The sequence below is a fragment of the Rhipicephalus sanguineus genome, chromosome 7 (genome assembly GCF_013339695.2).
Source record: "Rhipicephalus sanguineus isolate Rsan-2018 chromosome 7, BIME_Rsan_1.4, whole genome shotgun sequence".
Taxonomy (NCBI): domain Eukaryota; kingdom Metazoa; phylum Arthropoda; class Arachnida; order Ixodida; family Ixodidae; genus Rhipicephalus; species Rhipicephalus sanguineus.
In genome coordinates, this window is record NC_051182.1 from 76,040,470 (window position 1) to 76,064,040 (window position 23,571).

The following is a 23,571-nucleotide window of genomic DNA, read 5'->3' on the forward strand; positions in this document are numbered from 1 at the left end:
AGTCCGAGTGTGTTTTAAAGGCAAAATATATTTTATGAGTGAATCTTAGTGAGCTCCACATCTTTTTTCCGACCTATGCCTGCCACACATGTGCACCATTTTCAAGTGGTAACACAGGCCAATACCGCATACCACACATTTCACCTAGCCCCTTTCCTTTGCAGGAAATGTTTAATGACGAGTAACTGCTACAGTTGGATCCCATTATCAAAGAAGTGTCCCTGCTAAGGGGCTAAGTAAAAGATGCAGTGCATGGCTTGTGTTTCCACTTAGAACGGTCCACATGTGTGGCATGTACAGGTCGGTCCACTGTTAAAGGGAACACTTGAATGAGCCCCCTTCATTTTGCTGGCCCCCTCATTCCAAGTGGATGTGGAAACGTTGTTCGTTCAAGGTACTGGTCTGTCAAAGGGAGTCGGAACTGTCAACCACCAGTAGTCTTATGTAAATCTAAGCCACTGTACTGTCGCAAGAGAGCGATATCCTGACATGCCCTGAACGCAATTGTTCCCTTTAACAGTGGACCGACCTGTACATGGGCCCTGGCTAGGCATCGGTTCATTTTCACATAAAGCTTTCAGTTGATTGTGAGCACTGGTGTTGTTCCCCTTTGTGGTTCATATCTTAGTTTGCAATGCAATTTTCAGTGATGCATATCTGCCAAATAGCCTGTATTTGCTTTGACATCTGGCTTTAACTGCTGTGAAGGAGCTGTAGTTTGCCAAAGATCATTGAGATATCGTTTTTGCTACAAGATGGTGCACAAATGTGAGCTAAATGAATGTTCATTATCAGTTTTACAATGGTGCTTGCTGAATTCAAAGTAAACACTGTTTTCTCTTTTCACACCTGCATTCAGTTTGTTTACACAGTGACAAAACGACATTATACAAGCATCCTTTCCACTGTGGTAACCTTGCAGGTGAAATTTCATCGCAAATGCATTATTTTGGGCAGGCATGCCACCCATTTGCAAGCTTTAAATGACTACATGCGAAAATGCACGGACACTACAACCTTACTTTACATCCATCCTTCTTGAGATATGACAGGCTTGGAAATGAACTCTAGCAGATAATGTAACAAAAAACTGCAGTTGCTGGAAATCGTTTACCTATAGATCTGCCAACAGCACAACATGACACCTGTGTCAGGGTAATTGCAGTCTGATATGGTGCCATAGATAATTTTTAGAATTCAAAAGTTGGGTGAACTGCACTTCTGTACACATTGTCATTGCAGAATTGAAATATGTGCAATATTAAGAAATTTGAAATAGTCGAAATAAATAAATTTGAAATACTAACTGTCAGTATACACAAAATAAATTTTGTTGCCAATGGTCAAGTACAATTTCAGTGGCCGCCAAATGGATGCTGCATCCATGAGAAAATGTTCAAGTAAGAAAACGTGCAAAAAATTCTGCAGTTTATTTGTACACGCAGACTTCAAAAACAGAAAATCTCTGAGATGATATGTGAACATGTTGAACAATTTATTTCACAAAAGCATAACTACTTTCACATTCCAAAAAATGACACGTTGCGACTGATAACACGCGCCTCGATAACATGTTGCGACTGAGTCAGGCGCGTGTTATCAGTCGCATTGCGTCATTTTTTGGAATCGAGGCGCCGAAAGGGCCCTGAGGGAGAGTGGATCTTCGGTTGAATAAGTTCACTTTACAACGTTGTCACTCGTGCAAAGCTGGTCTGCATGTCTATAAGGCTGCACATGCTCCTAGGCACACCATGTCAGAGCCCGCAACTGCCGCAAGGTGTCGCCCCGCAGAGTGGGGCCGGCTGCTTGCGCACTATACACAGACATGGACGCGGCTGTACATTAAAACTTTTGCAATGTTGCTTTTCACTTGGAAGACATGTAAGTGCGACCATCATAAGCAAAAATGCCTGCTGCTTCATTTGCTTGTACCATGTCAGGGTTGGAAACACCACGGCAGATACCTGGCAGATACCCCAGCTTTTCGAGACCCTGCACCAGTACAAACAGGTGTCAAATACATAAACTTAGTATGCAAAGTCGTAGTACCATAAGAAGCAAGAGATGCAGCTAATGCTTCTTTACAAAAGATATTGCCTTACCGAAAAAGCAAATTCACAGGGCGTCTGCTGAATGACACGCGCAGTACTGTGCTTTAACGAGATGCTGTACGTGCACACTAACATGTTACACAATGATAATTTGTGATTGCAGTGCATATTCAACTACGAGGGTTATTCAAAAAGTAAGGGCCGTTTGGTACCCAAAAAATAAATATTCGTTAGTAAAAGATTTTATTGGCTTGTTCCCTTTAAACTACTCCACTTTTCTACATCACCATTACATTATAAGCACTCTCGTACCGCTGCACCTGTTTCTTTAGTCCCCCTGCGTAGAAGTTCACCGCCTAGGAATTCTGTGCTGTTTGAGTTGGTCGGTAAGCATTTTTAGTACCCATCTTGCACACACTCTGTGATATCTTAGCTTTTCAGTTATAATCATGCAAACTGTAGTGCGGCTGACAAGAGGAAATTCATCCGACAGACTAAACGTCCAGTCGTCAATCTAATCGCAATTCCCGGTGCACTTGTTGAACAGTTTCATTGGTCTAGATTTTCGCCCTTCCACTTCACTCTTGATCATGCACATTTGTGCGGCCATTTGTGAAGTCTCGACACCATTTTATGACCTTTACTTTACTCATCACTTCATGCTCATAAAGCACAACCCCACATAAATTTGAGAAACTGATGAGCCTTTTGAAAGCAAAAATCGAATTAGAGCTCGCTCTTCACAACAGGCGCGAGCAACGATTTTCGCAGACATTGTCGTTTGCATTCCCCGACCAGCAGACGACTACTTAGAACAATAACTTCAATACCTTCGAGAAGATTTACAGATGGCGCTACACAACTAAATCTTCATTCTGACGTGTAAATATTTAAATATTAGCAAACGGCCCTTATTTTCACAGCCCTCGCATGTTGCCACACTGTTTTTTGTTAAGAGATAGCAGTCATGTTTGTTGTTATCACAGGCTAAATTTGTGCATGCAGCATCTTGACGGTGCTGACGAGTGACGCTGTACAAGAAAGCACTTTTATCGAATAAAGCTCAGTTGGTAGTTCAGCACTGGTCCTGTTTGTACATGTGTCTTTCGTTTCGTATTTCATGCTGGTTAACTTCGCAAATACTGGCTTGATTTTGATGAAATTTGTTTTATACTATTTCTTTTGTGGTTTATATGTATATACCACAGCCGGTTTTTATAACATCGTGTCAAAAATATAGGCGAACCTACAAAGGGTTAAAGGAGCCTTAAAACACATGGGAAGTATCACATGTAAAACACATGGGAAGTTCCCTTAAAATATAATTATGTACTTGCCCTAGAGCACTGCACGGGCCGATTTTTCCGGCCCGGGCCCGGCCCGGCCCGAAAACGCCATGCTCTGACCCGCCCGAGCCCGGCCCGGTGTTCTTAAATGTGGCCCGTACCCGGCCCGGGCCCGAAAGGTTTGGGCCCGGCCCGGCCCAGCCCGGCCAGTTTCAGCTAGTTATGCATTGAGCATAAAGGAGGCACTGTCTAACCTTCGGTTATTGTGAAGATACCTGCTGCACACAAGATATTTTCTAGAGATTGTTTTAGGAACTTCTTTCAGTGTCACAACTTTCACCGGTACTGTGCATACTTTCGGTGAATTACGCGCGTAACACTCTTGCGAAATGATTGCAGGGCAATATAAAATATTATTAGTCATAGCTGGCTATTTCTTGTACGCACGCAGTGCTAACCACGCAATCTAATTTTTGCATTTCAAAGAACAACCACAAAATATAATACCTGCATAAAGTGGAGAAAAACGCATGGCAGAAACTTTTTGGTTGAGTCTACATCAACTGCATACGAGCTAGGGCTGTCGAGTAAAAGTAGCAAGTCTCCTGCAAACTTCATCTAATGCACAATGCAATGAAAAAAAAACGTACTCCAGCTGCTTCTGGGAGGAATACGCCAGGCTGGGCAGCGTTACATAAATTAAAGCTGTCGTGTTGACGCCTCGGCAGGCAACTGCACCCAACCTACACTACGTTTTCGTGTTCAAAACAACAAGGTTCTTTGTCCCACCCTTCTTCCCCGAGACACCGCCACCGCCACTCGGGGAAACGAGTGTCTCTATGGTCTGGCGCATCACCACTAGTAATGGGAAAATCAACAACGGCGTTTGCCCTGGGTTAAGAGTCGCTCCACATCTTGCACTTAAAATGCACGAAAAACAGCTCCTGAGATATTAATGACTCACAAGTCGCGTTGGCCAATCTACGGGCATGCGAGCGTAGCTGCATACTCGGAATGTTTCCCTAGATACCAACGCGCACATCTTATATACACTAATCTAGGCAGTTTAACGTTGCTTTCCTTACACGGTACCCAAGAACGTCTTTCACTCACTATAATGGCGGAAGCTTATATTAGGCGTTTCTTGAAATCCCGAGTAGCATACCGATGGAGCAAAATTGTAGACGTCTTGTACTGTGCAATTTCTGTGCACGCCAATGCACTCCAGGTGGTTGGAATTACCCGGAGCCCTCAACAACGGCGTCTCATATAGCCTGGGTCGCTTCGGGAAGTTAAACCCCACAAAACAACAAAAACAAAGCACACAACGTACACACGCAATTATACCTATACGTATGAGACCCGGGCCTAATACGGGCCTGGCTCTGGCCCGAGCCCGAAGATCAAGGGCCCGAGCCCGGCCCGGGCCGGGCCCGATCCAAGAACCCCTTACCCGGCCCGGGCTTTCGGGCCGGCCCGGGCCCGTGCAGTGCTCTAACTTGCCCTACTGCTACATGCCTTTTATGAGTAAAAGTAGAGACACACTTTTATCCAAGACTATTTGTTTTGATTGCAGATGTTCAATGCAGCTGCCTTGCTGTGCTAGCTAAACAGGGCATGTTAGTATAAAAATTTGGCACACAATTTGTCAAAACAAGGATTGGGTGAATACAGATGAAGTACACTTTATAGGTTGCATGATTCCATAATGCTATGTGTGCCACTTACTTTTTAGCTGCAGACTGTGCTCTCAAGCTGCAGTTCTTTAACCACACTGCCACGGACTCTCATCACGTGAGAGGTTGCATTTGTGAACATTGGAGTGGTTGTAATGGCTCCTGCAACATACAAGGGTCAATCACACAATGTAAAGCAGGACTTTCAATGGCAATAAGCAGAAACAAACAATTTTGCTAATCAACTTATCTCTGAAGTTCTGACAGGACGTAGTTCACTTATGACCATCTAGATAGAAGCAATGTGGTTACCGTACTTACTATCATGTATCGCTTACTATCACTTACTATCATGTACGATCTGCACCCTTGACTTAAGGATACACGACTCTTACTCATCAATCGTTGGATTTGAGTAAAACAAGAAAAAAAAATGACTAAAGGCTGTAGTGAAGTACTCTACCTATGCACAGCTTGTTAACGGACGTACTCTCAGAACGCACACATTGAAAGCACTAGTAACACATGTACGCCCATTTCATTGCTTCAATTTACTGTCCATTTACTAATGTTGGCGTATCCAGTGACCGAGAAATGAAACTGCTAACTTACCAGAAAAACAACATAAAATGTGGCAATGGTTTCATGTGAGCTAACTGTCATAACTGTCATTCCAGCGAGATCTGATGGAGTGAACAGGTCAAGTTCACAACCGTATCCGATTAGAAATTTCCGACGAAGCCAGCAGTCCTAAATCGGCATATTTACATTAACATCAAACAAATTACTTTGCCGATTACACCTGGAAACTCGGCGACGAAAAGGAAACTTTGGCTCAGCAGCATTGCTGTACAAATTAACTGTATAACAAAGCTTTCTATTAAAAGCAAAATTTTCAACCACAAGACAACAAAGCACTTACAAAAGCTGAAGTGTCGTTTCAACTGCATTTTGCTATGCAGCTTGGATAGCCCTGAGGGCCTCTCCTAAGCTTTCCTTCACCCATGGTGTTTCACCACAGTGCTCGTTTTTTATTATTAGGTAGGCGTTTTGAAAGATGCCAGAATTGGTCATAATCAATGACACTAGCATTAACCGCATGATACATTAGAGCTTTTACAATTCGATTTCGGGATTATGTACAGTAAAACCTCGTTAATTCAAAGTCACTGGGACTGTGAAAAACTTTCGAATTAAGCGGTTTTTCGAATTAACGAAACATACAAAAAGCGGGATGCAAGGAACTTTGAATTACTAAAAGTAATCAGAGGTGGTCGTTTGGCCTTCTAGTTTGCGGCTCCAAGGGTTGCTTTCCAGCAATACCCGGTCCCATTTTTGCCGCGAACCCGGGAAAACGGCGGGCCTCGCTGCTGTCAGCGCAAAAAAAGAAAAGAAAAGAAATAAAGAAGTCTCGTGCTCAGCTGAAATGCGTGCCTGCGGAAAAAAAACGGCGTGCTTCACTGCAGCACATTGGTGACACGCGGGCAGCATGTCACCTGCTCCTCGCAGCGTCAGCGCGTCATGATGCGACCATTCGCCCATTCTTTCTGGTAAAATAAAGAATATGATAATGGCCAGTGTGACGGAATCCGCGATCTGTTCTGGCTGGAAAACATGATCATTGAAGTTTTCGAAGTAGGCGTTACAGGCAAGAACTCCGCCAGCAGTGCAAGTGCGCAAATTGCCGGAGCAACCGCCAGTCAGAGGTTCGCGTACATCATGAATTCCGTTAGGTCGTCCTTTATTATCTTTTCTTTTCCCAAAAAGAATGGGTAAATCATGACGCGCTGACGTTGTGAGAAGCATGTGACATGCTTCCCGCGTGTCCCCGCTGTGCTGCAGTGAAGCACGTCTTATTTTCCGCCGGCGCACGTTGTAGCTGACTACGAGACCGCGTTTGTTTTTTCTTTATTACTTTTTTTTGCGCTAGCACCAGCAAGGCTGGGTTGCTTCAACTGTCACTCATTAAGATCGCTACACTGCATTGTCCTGTGGCTCCTAACGGCCGTCGCTTCCGCGGAGTTGCGGCGAAATCGCGATCGGGAATTGGCACATGGCACCCAAAGTTTTCGAATTAACCGGGCTGGCGCTGACCGCCGCTTCAAAATATCCACTCAGATTTACATTGCAAAATACGGGACCGCAGAAACCCTTCGAATTAAGCGGGATTTTGAAATAACCGAGTGCGAATTAATGAGGTTTTACTGTAATGGGTACTTCTAATTTCAAATTTTCAAAATGACGAACTATGAAGTAGTGGGACACTTTGCGACTGTACTTGCAGTAGGCATTCTAGGAGAGTTTGAAACGGTCAATGTTACGTGCACAGATGTTCAGACTTTCTTTTTCTGGCGGCACGGTTGATGTGTCCATCGTGAAGCAAAGCGTGGCAGTGATACAAACAGGGCCTGATTACACTGTCGCGATCCACTTTTTGAGAAAAAGTCAAGCATCCTCCACATTTCCTACGCTGACATAGTGATTCCTCTAAAGCACACACACGCTGAATGCTGTCATGTGATAGCTTTTGCAACCTGCGGCAACTACTGCACCCCCAAATGACAAGCCCAAGAAACAAACGAGTTTCTTACAATTACCTAGAAGGAAAACTAGCGTTGCGCGCTGTTGTACGCATGGGAATGCTGCTGGGATGTGTCAGATTCGGACTGGCATCACTTACCAAGAGCCCACACACCTCGGAGACGCGTCTGGCTTCAACACGTTCCTTGCGTCAAAGTGGTTGATTTCGTGCTGAAGCAGCATGTAGTAAGCTATTTCTTTTTTATCATTACACAGAAACGAGTATTTAACTTTTAATGCGACGATGTCCAATATTACGAAACGTAAAAACTGATGAACGGCCGCAAAACTTAAAAGGCAGATGACAAGGCCAGCGACTTTTTGTCGTCTGTTTCTTTCTTTCACTGTTTCGTTATGCCATAAAGTTGGATGGACCTCTATTCAGAACATAATGCCTGTGCATGAGATCCACTTATAAAAGTTTTCTTTTAGAGAAGCTTTATTTGCGCAGTTATATCTGCTTTTTAGCCCAAGCCTCACTCAACGCCAGCCAACACAAGCCTCACAGCCACATATACCTTCATTCTCGTCACGGCACTGCGCCCCTTAGGAAATTCGCATAGACGGTGGCGCCAGATTTCCCCCTAGGTATTACTGTGAGAATCTCTATGCCAAGGAAGGCCTGGAGTCGTGCATGTTCTTTTTTTTTTACGTGGGTGGTTGCATTTATGTTAAGAAAATAATGAAACCTGCAAAGCCGTATGTTGCCACAAGCCGAAAAACCTAGTGCCCTTCAGCCGCATTCGACAACAAAGGCACCATTTGAGTGCTTTTCACGACACCCCAACACCCATGCCAGAGAGAACATGCACACATTGCGGCAGTATAGAGTCGCTGTATGCGAAACAAAACCAAAACTGTAGAAATAAGGCTAAAATAATCTGCACTTAAGTTATTTATATGTAAAAATGAGCGATGGCACAAAAAGGTTATGTCTTATGTGTATCAGTCGATCACTAAGAAAAACCTTGAATACATATATAACTGCCACGCGCGCTTCTATTTATAATTTTATGTAAACAGTCTGTTACACACATAACCACTGCCTTGTGCAGACTGTGCCCGACTGTCTGAGAACCTCCCAGATTATTTTACAATCTTCTGATAAGATTGAGCATGCAATGAGAACAGCAGACTTTATTCTGGAGCTAACGTGGCCACCAACGCCAACGCTGGAATCTTCTATGCCACAGGTACAAAATGTCAACGTGCTCTACTGTTGATGAGATTACCGATGACCAACAACAGCGCTTGTTGCTATCAGTGTACAGTGTCTACTGCTTGTACTTTAACTTTTCATTTCCTGGGCACACCACAAGTTGGCCCGAATGAAGGGTTTCGTCTTGAACACGCCAACTTCTGCCTTCTTCAACGTCACTGCCACGTGACGGTACACTGAATACACATGCTCTTTATGCTTGTAATAGCAAACAAAACTTCTATTACAGCGCAATAAAATTATGTATTTGAGGTTGTTGACGCAGCTCCGGAAAACTTATGTCTTGGCATTTGTGATTCGGGCACTTCTGTTTTGGTGGAAGGTGCTTGATTCTAGCATGTAATACAAGGTCCTTTTTTCTCCGATGCAGCACCCATTAGCAGAAAGCACATTCTTCCGGAAGGCAACACCCAAGGGCTAGGTCAGCCAACTGCTGACAGCCATGCAGGGTCAGAAAAAGGCTGTTTGGAAAGAGACACAATAGAAGCCAAGGGCTGCCCCGTACTATAAGCGAATCCCAAGAATTTCATGCCAGAATTCAGTTTTAGTTCCGGTATTGCGCGGCGCTCTCATCATCATCAGCAGCGTGAGCGCTACTGGCAACAACCGCTTGGCACACTTCAGGGCAGCCACGATTTTATGCCATGACAGGACTGCAAAAGCAGTATTCGGCTGCATTTATTTAAAAGAAAGGTGATCTAAGGATCTAAGCTCCCGGCAGTTCAGCGTAAACGAGTGAAGCATTCATGGTTGGGGGAAACAGAAGGAAGCCCTTTTTGTGTTCAGCGCCCTGAGAAGTTTCCGGGGACCGAAAAATAGAGCGTTTTCCAATGCTGAAGGGGAATTGACACTGCAGCCGTGGCCTCGTGGTTGAACAGACTTCATTTGGAAGCAACGAAGCACTGCTGGGGCTCCCATCGGCACTAATGCTCGATGCAGTGTCACCTCCGTGAAGCAACTGCTCTGCGACTCCCGTGCCGAGCTCGTTGTCATCCCGGGACCCGGATGACATCACAGCTGCAACCGCTTGATGTGTGCCTAAATAAACCATGTAAGGACCACATTAAGCGCCTGTATTTGGAGCGGATGAGGTCCGGACAGCCGGAAGTGTGACGGCTGAAACTGGACTCGCCAGCAATGCAGTGCACATAGATCGCCGAGGCTTGGGCCTGCATTCATGAGGCGCTCGTTTGTCATGCCTTCAATACCCTTGATGGCACTGAAGGTGCTGTGGAAGGTCATGTCTGACAAGGGAGTTTCGGAAGAAAGTGCGCTAGACGACGGTGAATAAGTGTGTAAATAAATGTATTCAGTTCTTGTTTTCCTCGGGATTTGGCTGAAAACTTTTTTTCTCACGTTTGCTATCGCCGAAATACCCCTCAGACTACATGCGGGTGCGAGCTATATGCAGGTTTTTATGGTATATACTACAATATGCCATACCACTGTGTTTCAGGTTGTGCGTCACTCTACAAAAACGTTAAGATTGAATAACTCACATGTTGCTGCAAGGTCCCCACAGCTCTCTGAGGCATCTCGTTCATGCTGCTGCAAACTGCTCCAAATGCAACGTTGACAGCCTAACCCCAGTGTACTGGATTGGCCAGAGGCAAGTCATCTCTCCAGAAGCCGGTGGACACTGCGGGAATGACACAAATACATTTTGTCACATTTTATCACATATCAAGATGTGGAAACACAAGCGTTCATGCCTTTGCTGCATGCCGGCAGCTAGCGACATATTCTTGGCAAGCAGTGCCTCTCGTGGTTGGCCACCGGGGAAATTGTATGGCACTCCTGTAGTGACTGCACAGGCAAAGATTATATAGGAGGCCATGGATAGACATAGTGTGTTCCTGTAGCTGGTGCTTAAACATTTGCTTGCTGCAGCAGCCACAGAATCCCCTCAGTGCTTGTGCCTGAGAGGCACATGGTGGCACAGAGAAGAATGAGGGAAGGGGAATTGATTAAGGGAGTTGCTTTTCTTGTTAGACACAACCTGATGGAGCCAACAGACAATGAAGCCAAGGAGGGCATTATTTGTAGCTATTAACTGCAGCGTAGTAATTATGGCATAAATGGAAAGGAATTAAAGTGAATGCAGAAATAACTTGCTGCTCGTGGGACCAAGCCTACAGCCTTGGGATAACATGCCACTGCCCGACATGCTAGCTAAAAGCATCAAGCGTGCCGGAAAAAGGTCATCGCTATGAGAGGACAAAATAAGGAGATCTAATCAAGGGGCTCGTTTCTTTTTTATACACAACCCAATGAAGCCAAGGAAGCGTGTGACAGGAACGACTTGAAATATAATACTACCGTATGCCGTGCTCAAACATCTCCTGTTCCCTGCTTTCATGTTTGTATTGCAGAATGTATGCATCCCCCCACTGTAATGCCACCAGGCGCTGTGGGTATTATGAATAAATAAATAAATAAATAAATAAATAAATAGACTCTTGGTTTTTTTTTTTTTTTTGCTTTCACTTTGTCCTGTTTCTCAGCACTTGCGCTTCTCGGCTCTTACGTTTATTTCTTACGGTACCTTCAAAAATGTATCAGCGGAGTTCTACCATATTACAAAAATGAGGCCTTACAGACACGAGTCGTCCAGTGCGGTATCATGTCTTGTCATGACCTCTTGCAAATGGCAGTTGCGTTGAGCGCTTCACTGAAGGTGGTGAAGGAGGTGCACTGACTGGATGCCCATCAGAGTCCACTGCTGGCCAAGGCTAAATGCAGCACTGTGTCCCCTTGGATGCAAATACTTTATCAAGTTCCACCTGCGCACCTGCACAAGAGTTCCAGTTTTCTAACTACAGCCAGAAATTTCAACATGTCATGGGCAGTAGGATGCTGGATAAGTACAAAAATATTCAGGAGCCCTTTTCCTGTTGGAAAAATGGGGGGGGGGGGGGAGTCACGCAAAGCTTGGTGTGTGCGTACCTGGCATACTACTTTTCTTTCTTTCTTTTTATTTAATAGTGCACTGCACATTAGGGGTGTGCGAATAGCGAAATTTCATCTCGAATCGAATTCGAATCGAATAGTGCTGAATAGTGGACAAAAATGTAGCGTCATCATCATCATCATTTTTTACCACCTACGCGCTGCGCCTCTCGCGCAGATCACGCTGACAGCTCGAGGCGCGAGCAGTTTTAGAAAGAGCTCACGCTCCTGGAGGCTGGACGCCGGCAGCCGCTGCCGCTCTGCTTGTACTAGGGCTTCTAATAAAGTAGCGAGAACGGCAAGTAGCCGAACGTCTCTCTCACTCGCTACAAAATATCGAATCGAATACAAAAGATCTGATTGAAAATTGAAAGAAAGAACAAAGAAACGAAATTTGCTCATGTCCTCGAGCACACAACACGGTGAGTGACTGCTACAGAAAGGCTACAAAATGTCATCCAGAAACACAAGCTGTTCCACACGACCCGAAATCGGGCTCTCTCGCCGTGATGTTAGTGTTTCCTGCAGCTGAAAACATGTGCTCACAAGTCAATGGGCACCTCAGTAGCAGGAATGGGAAGGTATCGCAAAGCAATTTCGGCAATACCTGGATAAAGTGCAGTTCTATGCTCTTTCCAGTATTTCAAAGGATTATCCCTTCTTAGGATCAGGGGCTCATTGAAGTATTTTTAAACCTCTTGACTATAAGGTCTGAGCTCACTGTGCTGGTTATTTTTAGACAATAGCAGTTAGACAGTCTCCCAGAAGGTTCCTTGGACTTCTTTGCTGGAGCCATGATTTGTCGATGGCTTCGAGCTTAGCTCCGGATTTTGAAAATGGTGCGATTGAGAGTCGATGCGAGCATGTCGACCAGTAATTCCTGCTGCCAGCAGCTCAGCAGCCTGTGACTGAGTGAATGAACTTGTGCAGAAAATAGATTTCAGCCTCTGATCACAAAGTGTCGTGCGTATCGGTTACTGTTGTTCTCATGTTCTCATTTTTCACGTGCGAAGCCAATCACTGAGGGATTCGCGGGCCAAAGTTGGGACGCTTTACGGCAGTTGCGGCATGCGTGATCGAACTATGCAAGAAGTCCGTGCCTTCGTTTCAGAAGTGAAGCTGTGAAGGGCTTGACAGTTTTCTCTTTTTTTTTTTCATGCACGAAAATGACATAATCTTTAAAATAAACAGGCGCTCGCTTTTGAACCAGGATATCGGTGAAAATTTTAACTAAAGGCCCACTGTAACAACGTTAGCCTTAGTTTTAGCCACCCAACCCTAACCAAGTTGCACCATTGGCCTCTGTCACGTTTTTGATATTGTCACGGGGTCGTGACGTCGACGAAGACAGCAGTCGTCGTGTTCAAGATGAAACTCATTATTTGGCCGAACTTGTGGCCGGGAAATGAAAACTCAAGCTACAGCAATGCACGCTGCACAGTGATAGCGGCGAATAGGGCGTCGGCAGTCGATAAAACTGCTCATGGCTGGGACGCGTCGTCTTTTATACAACACGCATCGAACTTTCCAGTCTTATCACTGGTGGTCACGCAAGCTCTGGAATAATCTAGACTATCAGCATCCTGCGCTCAATCTTAACAAAGTGATCTACTACAATTACGAAGCTTCTCGAACACTGCGTTGCGGACAGCATCGAGCGTTGCTAACCATCGTTGCTTGTCAAACCCAAATACATCAAAATAAAACAAGAAGCGGGCATCGCAATATTCCTCCAGCCAAATTATTCGTAACTTCGAATACTAGCTATTCGAAAGCCGAATCGAATTATTCGAAGAGGTATTATTCGATTCGAATTCGAAACTCGAATATTCGCACAGCTTTACTCCACATTGCTCCCGCCTTACTGTCTCTTTCTCAATGCCGGGAATTGGACCACCGTCCACATGTCCAGCAGTGCAATGCTTCCGTTGCTGCAGGCAACAAAGACGGTCGTGTGCTCATATCCAGGCAACAATCAAATGCGGCAATGCAAAGTGACAAGTCAATTCGATAAGAGATCAGACTGCCATATCAGAAAGGGTTGATAGCCGACATGCCCACAATCGAGAGAGCGTCAATCAATGGAAAACGGTGCATACAAATACGCATGAGACCAGTGCACCTTCGAGGGCCTCATTTGTGTACACCCACATTTCTGTACAGTCGCAGGTGCCAGGTTTTCTTTTGCGGCCATACCTACAATGCCAATTTGCAAGGCAATACAAGCTTCACTTGAAGAGACCACAGTGCGCAAAAAGCACAAAAAAATAAAAAAACAGAACAAAGTAACCTTTTCCAGGCTAAACTATAATTACAATGTGCTTACACTTTTGATTACACTTATGATGTGACAAGGTGAGCATACCTTTTGACAGTGCGTGTGTGGCTTGCATCCCGTCAGTTTGGACAGCAACGTCACGAGGCACCTCGCCGTAGTTGTGGTCCCAGATAACACTCTTTGCAGGCTGCAATATGAAAACCACAACCACGGTAAACATGTCTGCTCGAAGTAGCCGAGAATCGTTTCTGCAAGTCTCGGAAGAAGTAGTCACACGAGTGAGGGACACGCCAACATACTGGCGCAAGGTCAGTGCCAATTTCTACAATCGAACCAATGCGGCTGTCTCACTCTAAACTTATATTACCCTTTTTAGAAAGAACAAAAACACACAATAATTTGCCTTTGCAGCTATTCAAGCTGGATAAGAGAAGATTACATGTGAATACACAAGCTAGCAAAGAATCTTCCAATGTGTCAATGACTTGTGATAGGACTATATCATGGTTTGATTGCACAAAACGCTTCCATTGCCCGTACAAGCAGCTGCATGTTTGAAACTAAGGCTCTGATTCAGCATTGCGTATTTTCAAAACCCACGTCTACATATGACCCAGTAACTACAGTATACACACTGAGAATATGGTAAAGCTAATGTGCAACAGCATGAAGATCTAGCAATAACTTCCTGTAGGTATGTGCATATCCACCAAGGTCATGCGTGTGGGCATTCATGTCCCCTAACAGGACGGTTTCAGCCCCAATACCAAACTTCCTAACTAATATTCGTGCGCGAAGCCTACGGGTGCATTGTACCCTTTTGCTTCACTCTATCCCATTTGGTTTTGCGATGAATCAGCATTCCAACAACCCCACCTTTCGTTCATGATTTGGTCCCGTTGCACCCTTCCCTAATATAACTTCTAATGTGAGGTGGCTCTTCCAAGTCTCTGAGCTGTGTTATTATAACCACATAAACACCTATCTGTTCTTTGTTTAGAGGGACACTAAAGAGAGAAAAATTTTTGCACATTAACAATTGCTCTTTCACAATTCCAGAATCACCGCGCTCGCTGTGAGAACATGCTCGCCAACAAGATAATGTGGAAAAATGAAATGCGGGTGGCGACGCCACCTAGAAGTTCCCGCACCAAACACCCTGATGTCATAGATTTTGACAGTGCCTCCTAGGTCATATGTACTTCCTGATCAGTATAAATGAAGTACATTGTCCTCTGAGGGGTCCATAGGCGCAGCATTCCAAGTTTCAAAGAATGTCATGAGCAAATGATGCAAAAAATGCACTTTGAAATATGTGCAATCACATGTCGAGATTTCGACGCGAAATTTAAAAACGAAACTATGACTGATTTTTTCCTCTATATAGACTTATGATGGTGAAATTAACAACACTAGAGTTCTCGGAGTACAATTTATCAATAAAAAACGATTCATTGTTTCTCTTTAATGTCCCTTTAGGTGCTCCGCATTTTCTGGCCATTTTGCCTTTTTTTGCCAACCTGCATGTTTATGTAACTTATTGCAACACACACCTTCTTCCTTTTTTTTTTTTCGCACTTCTTCACAATCCTACCTGCCAAAGCGTCCCTCTGGTTGTTTCCTTTGTTACTAGCTACCCTTGTCTCCGTAGGGCCGCTTGCGCCCCAAAAAGCTACTGCGCATCCTGCCAGTCGCCAACCCACCTCATGACCTATCGGAGTGAATTCTGTCTCTTTGGAAACCACCCCACCTGTGCAACACCCCCTTTATTTAGACTGCCTTGAAACCTTTCTCTCAACTCATTTGCTGTATCGTATTGTTGACGGCAACAACCACTCATTGCAGGTTGCCGTCGCACATTGGCACCATCGGCACTCTGCATTCGACAATCTGCCCCCGGGGTGACACAGTGCGCACGTCATCGAGCCCTTTTGCCAAGCTCATTGTCAGTCATGACAATTATTCATTCAACGCTTCATTTAGCCCTCCTGTAGTTATGTACGACGATGTTGTGAACTTGAGCTCTAGCCGAGAGTTTCGAATGACCCCAGCGTATGTCCCAGATACGATACCCTTTCATTGCCCTTCACCCTCTCCTTGATTGCCTCTGGCGTTCAGCCGAATTCGAGTCACCGGCAATAACGTACTCAAAGCTTTCCTGCTGAAGTGACCTACACCTGGCTACTGACCTCGTGACCAGCGCGAGTCACGGCTGATGCTTTATCCCCTCCCTCCCTTAAAGCTACTTCCAGATACCTGGCACTTGTGGTCATTGCACCTTGAGATGCCACTTCTGATTAGCTTTCAGCCTCCTCGTGCTCGGGCGTCAATGCCTCAATCCTTCTGCCCTTACCTACCTCTTCTTTGTTCACCCTGACGACCTTTAACAGCTCTCCCTCCATTACTTTAAGCCCTTCTCCTATAGCCTTCATTTTGTCTCGGTCTGTTTAAAGGATTCTCTAGCTCTACGATTCTCATGATGAGCTCGCTCTGGGCAGCCATCATTTTCTCCATTTTTATCTCGACCTCACATTTTTGTGCACGTGACATCAGCTTCTTCTGCCTTCTCATCTGCACAAACCTCTATTATCACACACCCCTCACAATGGACATTTTATGGCCTTTTCAACCATGGCTAGACCAGTGCACCGGTTTAGCAAGACTTGTGTTTGGGCAAGTTGGTTCATACTGTCCTGTGGGCCTCTTGTCTATGTCCCTGTTCCATAGCGCTAGTTTGTTCCGAACCAGTGCACCGGTGTCCACGCTTTAAAAAAAAATGCCAGATAACCACCCGACACAGCGTACTACATACACTGCCCTGAACAAAAAGCACCACAAAACTCAATACCCTACACTCCAAAACACTCCACAGTCAATATAATAATCAACACACTCTCACACACCACCTCCAATAAACTCAGTTGACTGCCAAACCAAAAATTCAAATATTCTAGATGTACACAAGCGATCAGTACATGTGCGCACCACAGCCACGTGGTGCAGGAAAGAAAAAAGAAAATCAAAGCAAACTGACCCAAAAATACAGTACAAGGGAATAAGCACATTCGTCTCAATTAAGCTTTCCGATAATCACTCATCTCGTTTCCTAAACCAAGACAGCCATGTAACCCACGCTTCAGAACTCCGCATGGTCCCAAAAGCTATGTGGGCTGAAAGAAACCTCATCTGATGCATAGTCTTAGGTGTTGCATAGCCTTATTTATACATTTGCCTGATGTTTTGAATTGTTGTATGTACATATTTTTCTTACTGTTATGTTACTGTTATGCGTCGAACTGCAAAGCAAATTTTTTGCTTATAGATTGTAAACATGTATTCGGCAATGTACTTGTAATTATTGTTGTTGGTATTGTTTTTGTATATTCATGTACCCACTCCTGCTTGGGCCGAGTAGTGTCTGCAGTATTTGTAAATAAAAAATCCAGCAAGAAAAAAAAAACTACAAAGATGGGCACAATTACCCTTTCTTGTTGGCTTTACCTCTAATTTTGCTAAAAACTACAGTTCAAGGCAAGCTCTCAGCACGCAAGAACTTATCTGCCGCTGTCATTCCAACCTTTCTGAAACCTAAACGCAGCTCTATGCTTGCGAAATCTGAAGAAGAACAACTGGAGCCGCGGTTCTGCATTTCCCTTGTGATTGTCTTGTGTTTATCTCTCCTCTGTCCTTTTATTGTGTTGATCTGTTCTTCTCTATTCATTTCTCGCGTTAATCTATTCTTTTCTCATGATTATGTCTCCTTAAAGGGGTACTGACACCAAAATTTTCGCCTCGCATTTTTTTGCTGCAATGTGTTGCAGGGGGCCTGTTAGTCATAACAGGGCACATCGTTTGCTGCAAGGCACGACAGATACTTAATTACAGGCTCCTCATTACCGACCAGTGTCAGCTTCAGTTTCAGAAACGACAAGCCCCCGGGTGTTACTATCACCACCTAGCGGGTGCAGCGCTCGATCACGTCAGCGCACAGAACTGTGACGCACTTCCGCGCGGTTCCCGAGCAGCCGCCGAGAAGTAGGCTACTGGAGCGAATGCGGCAAAAAAAAAGGTGGCTACGACGTCATCATAACTTGTTGTAGCATGGTCCCGTGACGTAAGTAGGGGTGGTAACCAAGGGTTCACCTTTGAGGATGTCAATAGCGCGAGGGGTGATCGCTCACACAAACTTCAAAATTAATTTAAATACCTTCTAAGCTATATTCGCTGCTGGATATTTTGCAGATGATATACGCATATTCACGGGAATCGATCCCGCCAGGCTATCCCGGCCGTGAAATTTTGTGTCAGTACCCCTTTAACTAGCATTTGTTTCGTGTGATTACCTATCAATGCTCTCTTATGAAATACGTATTCGTGTTATGTGATTGTCTTATCCATTCTCAAGAACCTCGATGGCTTTAGCTCTTGCTTTGGCACTTCGTATGTTATCAATTCGAACCAGATTATTATCGAACTGCAGGTGATCACATACTTGACAAGTGTGGCCAAAGGAGCAGTCAAGGAAGTCCCGGATGAACCGTGCATCAGCGCCTTCCATAACGTCCATTTGTCTGCAATGGCGTTTCCATTCAGCTTCTTGCTTCTGCTGGTCAGGGTTCTCTAGTCTTCGCTTACGTTGCAGTTCCACTTCTTTATTTTGAATCCCAGGGTTCGCTGCTCTGCGCTGACGTTTTGCCTCCGCTTCCTTCTTTCGCATCTCGGGGTTGGCCGCTCTGCGGCGACGTTTTGCCTCAGCTTCTTTCTTGCGCAGTTCGGGGTTTGTTGCTCTGCGCCGACGTTGTGCCTCCGATTCTCTTTTTCGGACCTCGGGGTCCATTGCTCTGCGCCGACGTTGTGCCTCCAATTCCTTGTCTCGAATCTCAGGGTTTGCTGCTCTACGCCGACGTTGTGCCTCCATTTCCTTGTTTCGAATCTCGGGATTGGCTGCCCTGCGCCGACGTTGTGTCTCTGCTTCTTTCTCGCGGTTTGCTTGTCTCCACCGGCGTTTTGCTGCTGTTCTCGCAGCGCGAACTAAGGGGCTATTTGCTCGTCGACCGCGCTTGCGGTCACGGTCGCGAACACGCTGAGCTTCTAACCGTGCAGCGTCCGCCGTTTCCGTAGGGCGTATGGGCTGAGGTTCACTGGCGAGCACAGTGGGAGCTCCTAACTGTTCGGCGTCCATGGCAGGAAAGGCCATCTGACAGGCATGCACCTCTTTAATGGGCGAGGAGGACAGGTCTGGCCACTAGCATCTTCCTCCTTCCTGGAGGAAACCGGTAAAAGCACTGGAGAGCTCTGCGAACAAGTGGACACGAACGAATATGAAATTTTTTAGCAGTGGCTACTGAACAACATAAAGTCAGTTATAAAAAGACATTCATTCCTGCCCTCCCACAAAACAAACAAAAAACGCCGACGCAAAGCATGGTGGGACAGGGAGGTCTCAAAAGCCCTGTCCATGCGCAAACAAGCGTGCTGTGCCCACTGTCGGGCACGGTACGGGGTCACTAGGGATAATACCCTGCAGATGTGCGAAGCCTACAGAGATGCGGAAAGGCACATGGACAGCCTAGCACAAAAGAAAATGCGGGCAATAAATGTATGCCTTCTACGAGACATCAAAACGGCTGCGAAAGATGCTGCCAATAAGTTTGCAAGCCTACAAGACCCACACACTGCAGGTGCACGCTCAGAAGACGAATGCCTCCAACTTGTGGAAAAATTCGGTGCCAAGTTCCAGTGTCTGGAAACCGCAATGGAAAGCCCAGACCCCAATACCACTGAACCCATGTGATACGATTACAATGGGAGAGCTTGAACAGGCCATCAAGCACTTGTCGGGAAGCACAGCTGCAGGATTTGACGGAATACCTGCACTGCTTCGCAAGATGCTGGGGTCAAACATGCGACAACTCCTCCTCGCTCTCCTCTGCCGGGTGCTACTGAAATCCCCAAAAGCTGGAACAGCTCACGCATTCAGCTCATCTTGAAGAAAGGCAGCAATAAGCACCAGCTAGACAGCTATCGACTAATTGCAGTCGCTTCTGCGTTATACAAACTTTTCTGCGACATTTTGCAACGACACATCGAGACATGGGCATAGGGGGTTCGAGAGAACTGTAAAACATTGTGTTGCCCGGAGGACAACTTGTTGGTAGTGATGCAAGCTATCAAGACTGCAGCACAAGAGAAAAGGACCATAATGCTGGCTTTTCTTGATATATTGCTTGCGTATGACCACTGGGAGGGCAATGTGACACAGCCAATAAGAATATCTAAAGGACTGCGACGACGAAACCTCCTAATCCCACTGCTCTTTATGCCCCTGGTGAGTGGCATGGAGAGGGAACTCGTGGAAAGCGCCACAGGCTTCAACCTCATCTACTGGGTTCAGTAGGTGCACATGCAGCCTGCCAGCCTTGTGCTGCTGGTTGACAACACAAAAGACTTGCAGCAGCTGCTGGACATATATTCAGAGTAAGCGCGGGCCATCAGCCTATGTTTCAACCCAGCAAAATCGGCATGCATGGTTGTGGTGAGTCAAAAAGACTGCACGCAACACGCTGAAAGCAGGCTCATACTCTAGGGAAACCCTGTAGAACGGGCACACACCTACAGATACTTGGGAGTGATGTTGCCTGCTGCAACAAACTACACCCGTCACTACGAGAACGAACTTAGGCCCAAGGCAATAAGAAAAATTGTTTTGCTAAGCTCCAGGGCACTTTGGGCCTTTAACGGATTTGGGGTCACCAGAGAACTCTGGAAATCATTTACAATCCCGGCCCTGACATTTGCAAACAGTGATCTATGCCTGTCTTCCGAGACACGTCAGTCTCTGGAAATACGTCAGAGGGAAACAGGCAGATGCGAGCTGGTCTTCCTTTGAGGCTCAGAATGCAGTCGCGAAACTCGTCTACGAGCGAACACTGAGCCAACTGCCAGACGAGTGTTCGGCGTGTGAGGTTTACAAATACATCCATCTAAAGTGTATCAATACCAGGTGGATGCTCCGCACGAAACGCCTTGCCGATCGGCACGGGGTCGCCCCGTGCCGACTCACGGGGAAACCACAGCGGTACAGAAGAGCGAAGGTCCGGGAAGCTATCCAAGAGGCCGAAAGTGTCAGCTGGCGGACGACAACAGCTAGGAAGACCGCTATGAGTAAGACGAAACAAGAGATCGAGATAGTTACTGGCCCTCTATGCGAGACCAGATGCGGCATGCTGCGGTTGAGGTACGCGCACAATCTCGACACGATATGCAAACGATATGCGACACGATATGCACCCTGAAAGAAGAACGCGTTGTACTCCACTGCCCAGAATTGAGACCGCGGGGTTCCACCGACCCTGGTTTCACCGCCGACCCACCTGCGGACGCCACTTGATGAGTTTGCGATGGCGCCGGGTCAGAGAACATAAAGAGGACGGAAACTGCACCTTTAGCTGTAGTACGGACACGGCCGCTGGATGAAAAAGTTCATTCAGTGGCCATGGTAGAGTCGGAGAACACCGGAACACCAGTGGGAACACGAGAACACTTCGACAAACACAGAACGTTTCGGTAGGGTGGCTAGAAGTTTCGGCTTAGGTTAGCCGCAGGCTCGGCTTGTCTTCGTATCGGCCGAGCGCGGATGGTGCGTACGGTGGTACGGTCGATCGCGTTTGCAGATTCACAATTTTAAATGCGAAGCATTTCTTAGCTACAGTGTACTATACACTGTATCTTAGCGAACCTCAGCATAAAGTACGCGAGATCGAGAACGAGAACGAACGCGATTTGCGTAAAGACTTGTGGCTGTGGCTGGCCAATGGCTGTGGCTGTGGCGGCGCCATTGGCGCCATCGCTCAAAAACTTCCGCGCGATTGTCAGCAGCCGCAAGCTTTTCCTGGGGTTAAGGACTTCGTTGCGCTGGCGTCATCCGTATATCAACCATGCATTAAGAATCGGCGCGGTGCCTACGTGTTATATCGTCAAAATATCGTTTGTGAAAGCGCTGCTACGGTTGTATCACGGTTGTCTTTTGAAGCCGCCGATGGGTGCAACCGCAGGCTGAAGGTACGGCTACTTTTCGTACGACGATGGAAGCCTCAAGTACGGAAGTTGTGCAGAATGCGGGAGAAAGTGATGGCGACCTCACCTCATCGATGCCGTTGCCTGAGGACCGTGCGGCTCACGATGAAAGCACTGGCGATGACACCGGGGCATCATACGACACCATGGTGCGCGAGCTCGGCCTCATGAGGGCCACTGCCCACGTTGTCAGCATTGACAGCTGGAAAGGTCAGCTGGATTTCGAACGCGCTTGTGCAGCGGCAGTGCCAGGGGAGCGGTGCTGGTTGAGCGGCGAATTGACTGCGTGGAATCGAGTTCTCAACAGCCTCGAATACGAGCTCGTCGAGACGCGGCCTGGCAGTGTTCGCCTACAGAAAGCCGACTGCGATGATTGCGACTACAGCAGGTCTGTGGAGATTGTCCACCGCGAGGCAGCGGTTTTGATCTCGTGGCTTTTGGAGCACCACCTCTGCATCGACGAGCTCAGCCTAATTTGTCCAAGTCATTACGGCTACAAGGCGCCTCCAGTGCCTTCCCCAATCCGGCTGCGCCCGTCAGTTGGTTCGAATCCCGACCGCTATTTCAGACAAGTGGAAATCGATATGGCCGACCACATTTTCTTCAGTTCGACGAGACAAGAAGAAAGAGGTCATTTGTTCACACTCGAAGGTCTCAACACTGCTTGTGGCATTGAGAAGCTCAAGGTTGCCTCCTCCAAAGTCACATTCAAGTTTGCCGCTGAACTGGAGTCTCTGCTGCGACGCAACGCCAGCACCCTGAAAGCAGTGAAGATCACGAAACTGATACTGCCAAGGAATGTCGACTATGCACTGCGATGTCTCGTGAACTGTGAGTCACTGACGCTGTGCCCAGACTTCAGCTGGGGCCGCCGTGTCCCGGGCCTTGTCTCGGTGGCACAGCTCTTACACACGACAAGCGCACTGAAGAACCTCAGCATTTCTATTTGCTCGATCAATACGAAGAAACAGCTGACCACATTTGCCGAAGCCATCAAGGCCAACGCTTCTTTGACGAAGCTCACTGTGTGTGCTACGCACATCACCTACTCACCTGGGCCAATATTTGCCGCACTTGAGGCAAACTATACCCTGAAGGAACTGCACCTTCAAGAGTGCAACATCGGTGTGTTCTCTGGACAAGCATTGGCAAAAGCACTTCAGAAGAACACCAGTCTCCGCAGCTTGAGCATTACTGAAAGCGCTATTTCTGCCTACAGCATGCAACTGCTGGGGGTTGCACTCCGGGTAAACTCCACACTGGAAGAGATTGAGCTTTCAGGCAGGCGGTCTCTGCCCTTTGGAGGAATCGTCGGGCTATGTTCTTCACTGGCCAAGAACAAGACATTGAAGAAGCTAACCCTTGGCAAGTTTCCAGCCACCGAACAAGAACGGTACGAGTTTTACTTGCTTTTCTTTTGCACAGTTTTGTTTTCCATGAGTACGTGGTTTCCAAG

General features: G+C 46.4%; 1 protein-coding gene across 4 annotated transcripts in view; it reads right to left on the reverse strand.

The window, feature by feature from the left end:
- The window catches only part of LOC119400732 (octapeptide-repeat protein T2-like), a 209,748-nt gene extending 190,206 nt beyond the window's left edge, over positions 1-19,542 (reverse strand). Inside the window, exons 1-4 of one of the 4 annotated variants that reach the window (XM_049417751.1) lie at positions 18,532-19,542; positions 14,127-14,226; positions 11,410-11,603; positions 10,398-10,451 (exon numbers count right to left, since the gene is read on the reverse strand). In XM_049417751.1, the coding sequence (XP_049273708.1) occupies positions 11,545-11,603; positions 14,127-14,226; positions 18,532-19,236 (864 nt within the window). In that variant the 5' untranslated portion in view covers positions 19,237-19,542 and the 3' untranslated portion in view covers positions 10,398-10,451; positions 11,410-11,544. Of the gene's footprint in view, positions 1-10,307; positions 10,452-11,409; positions 11,604-14,126; positions 14,227-18,531 lie in introns of those variants that run through there. The other 3 variants (XM_049417752.1, XM_037667712.2, XM_049417750.1) reach the window with 3 other exon arrangements.
- Between the last annotated feature and the right edge of the window lie 4,029 nt (positions 19,543-23,571).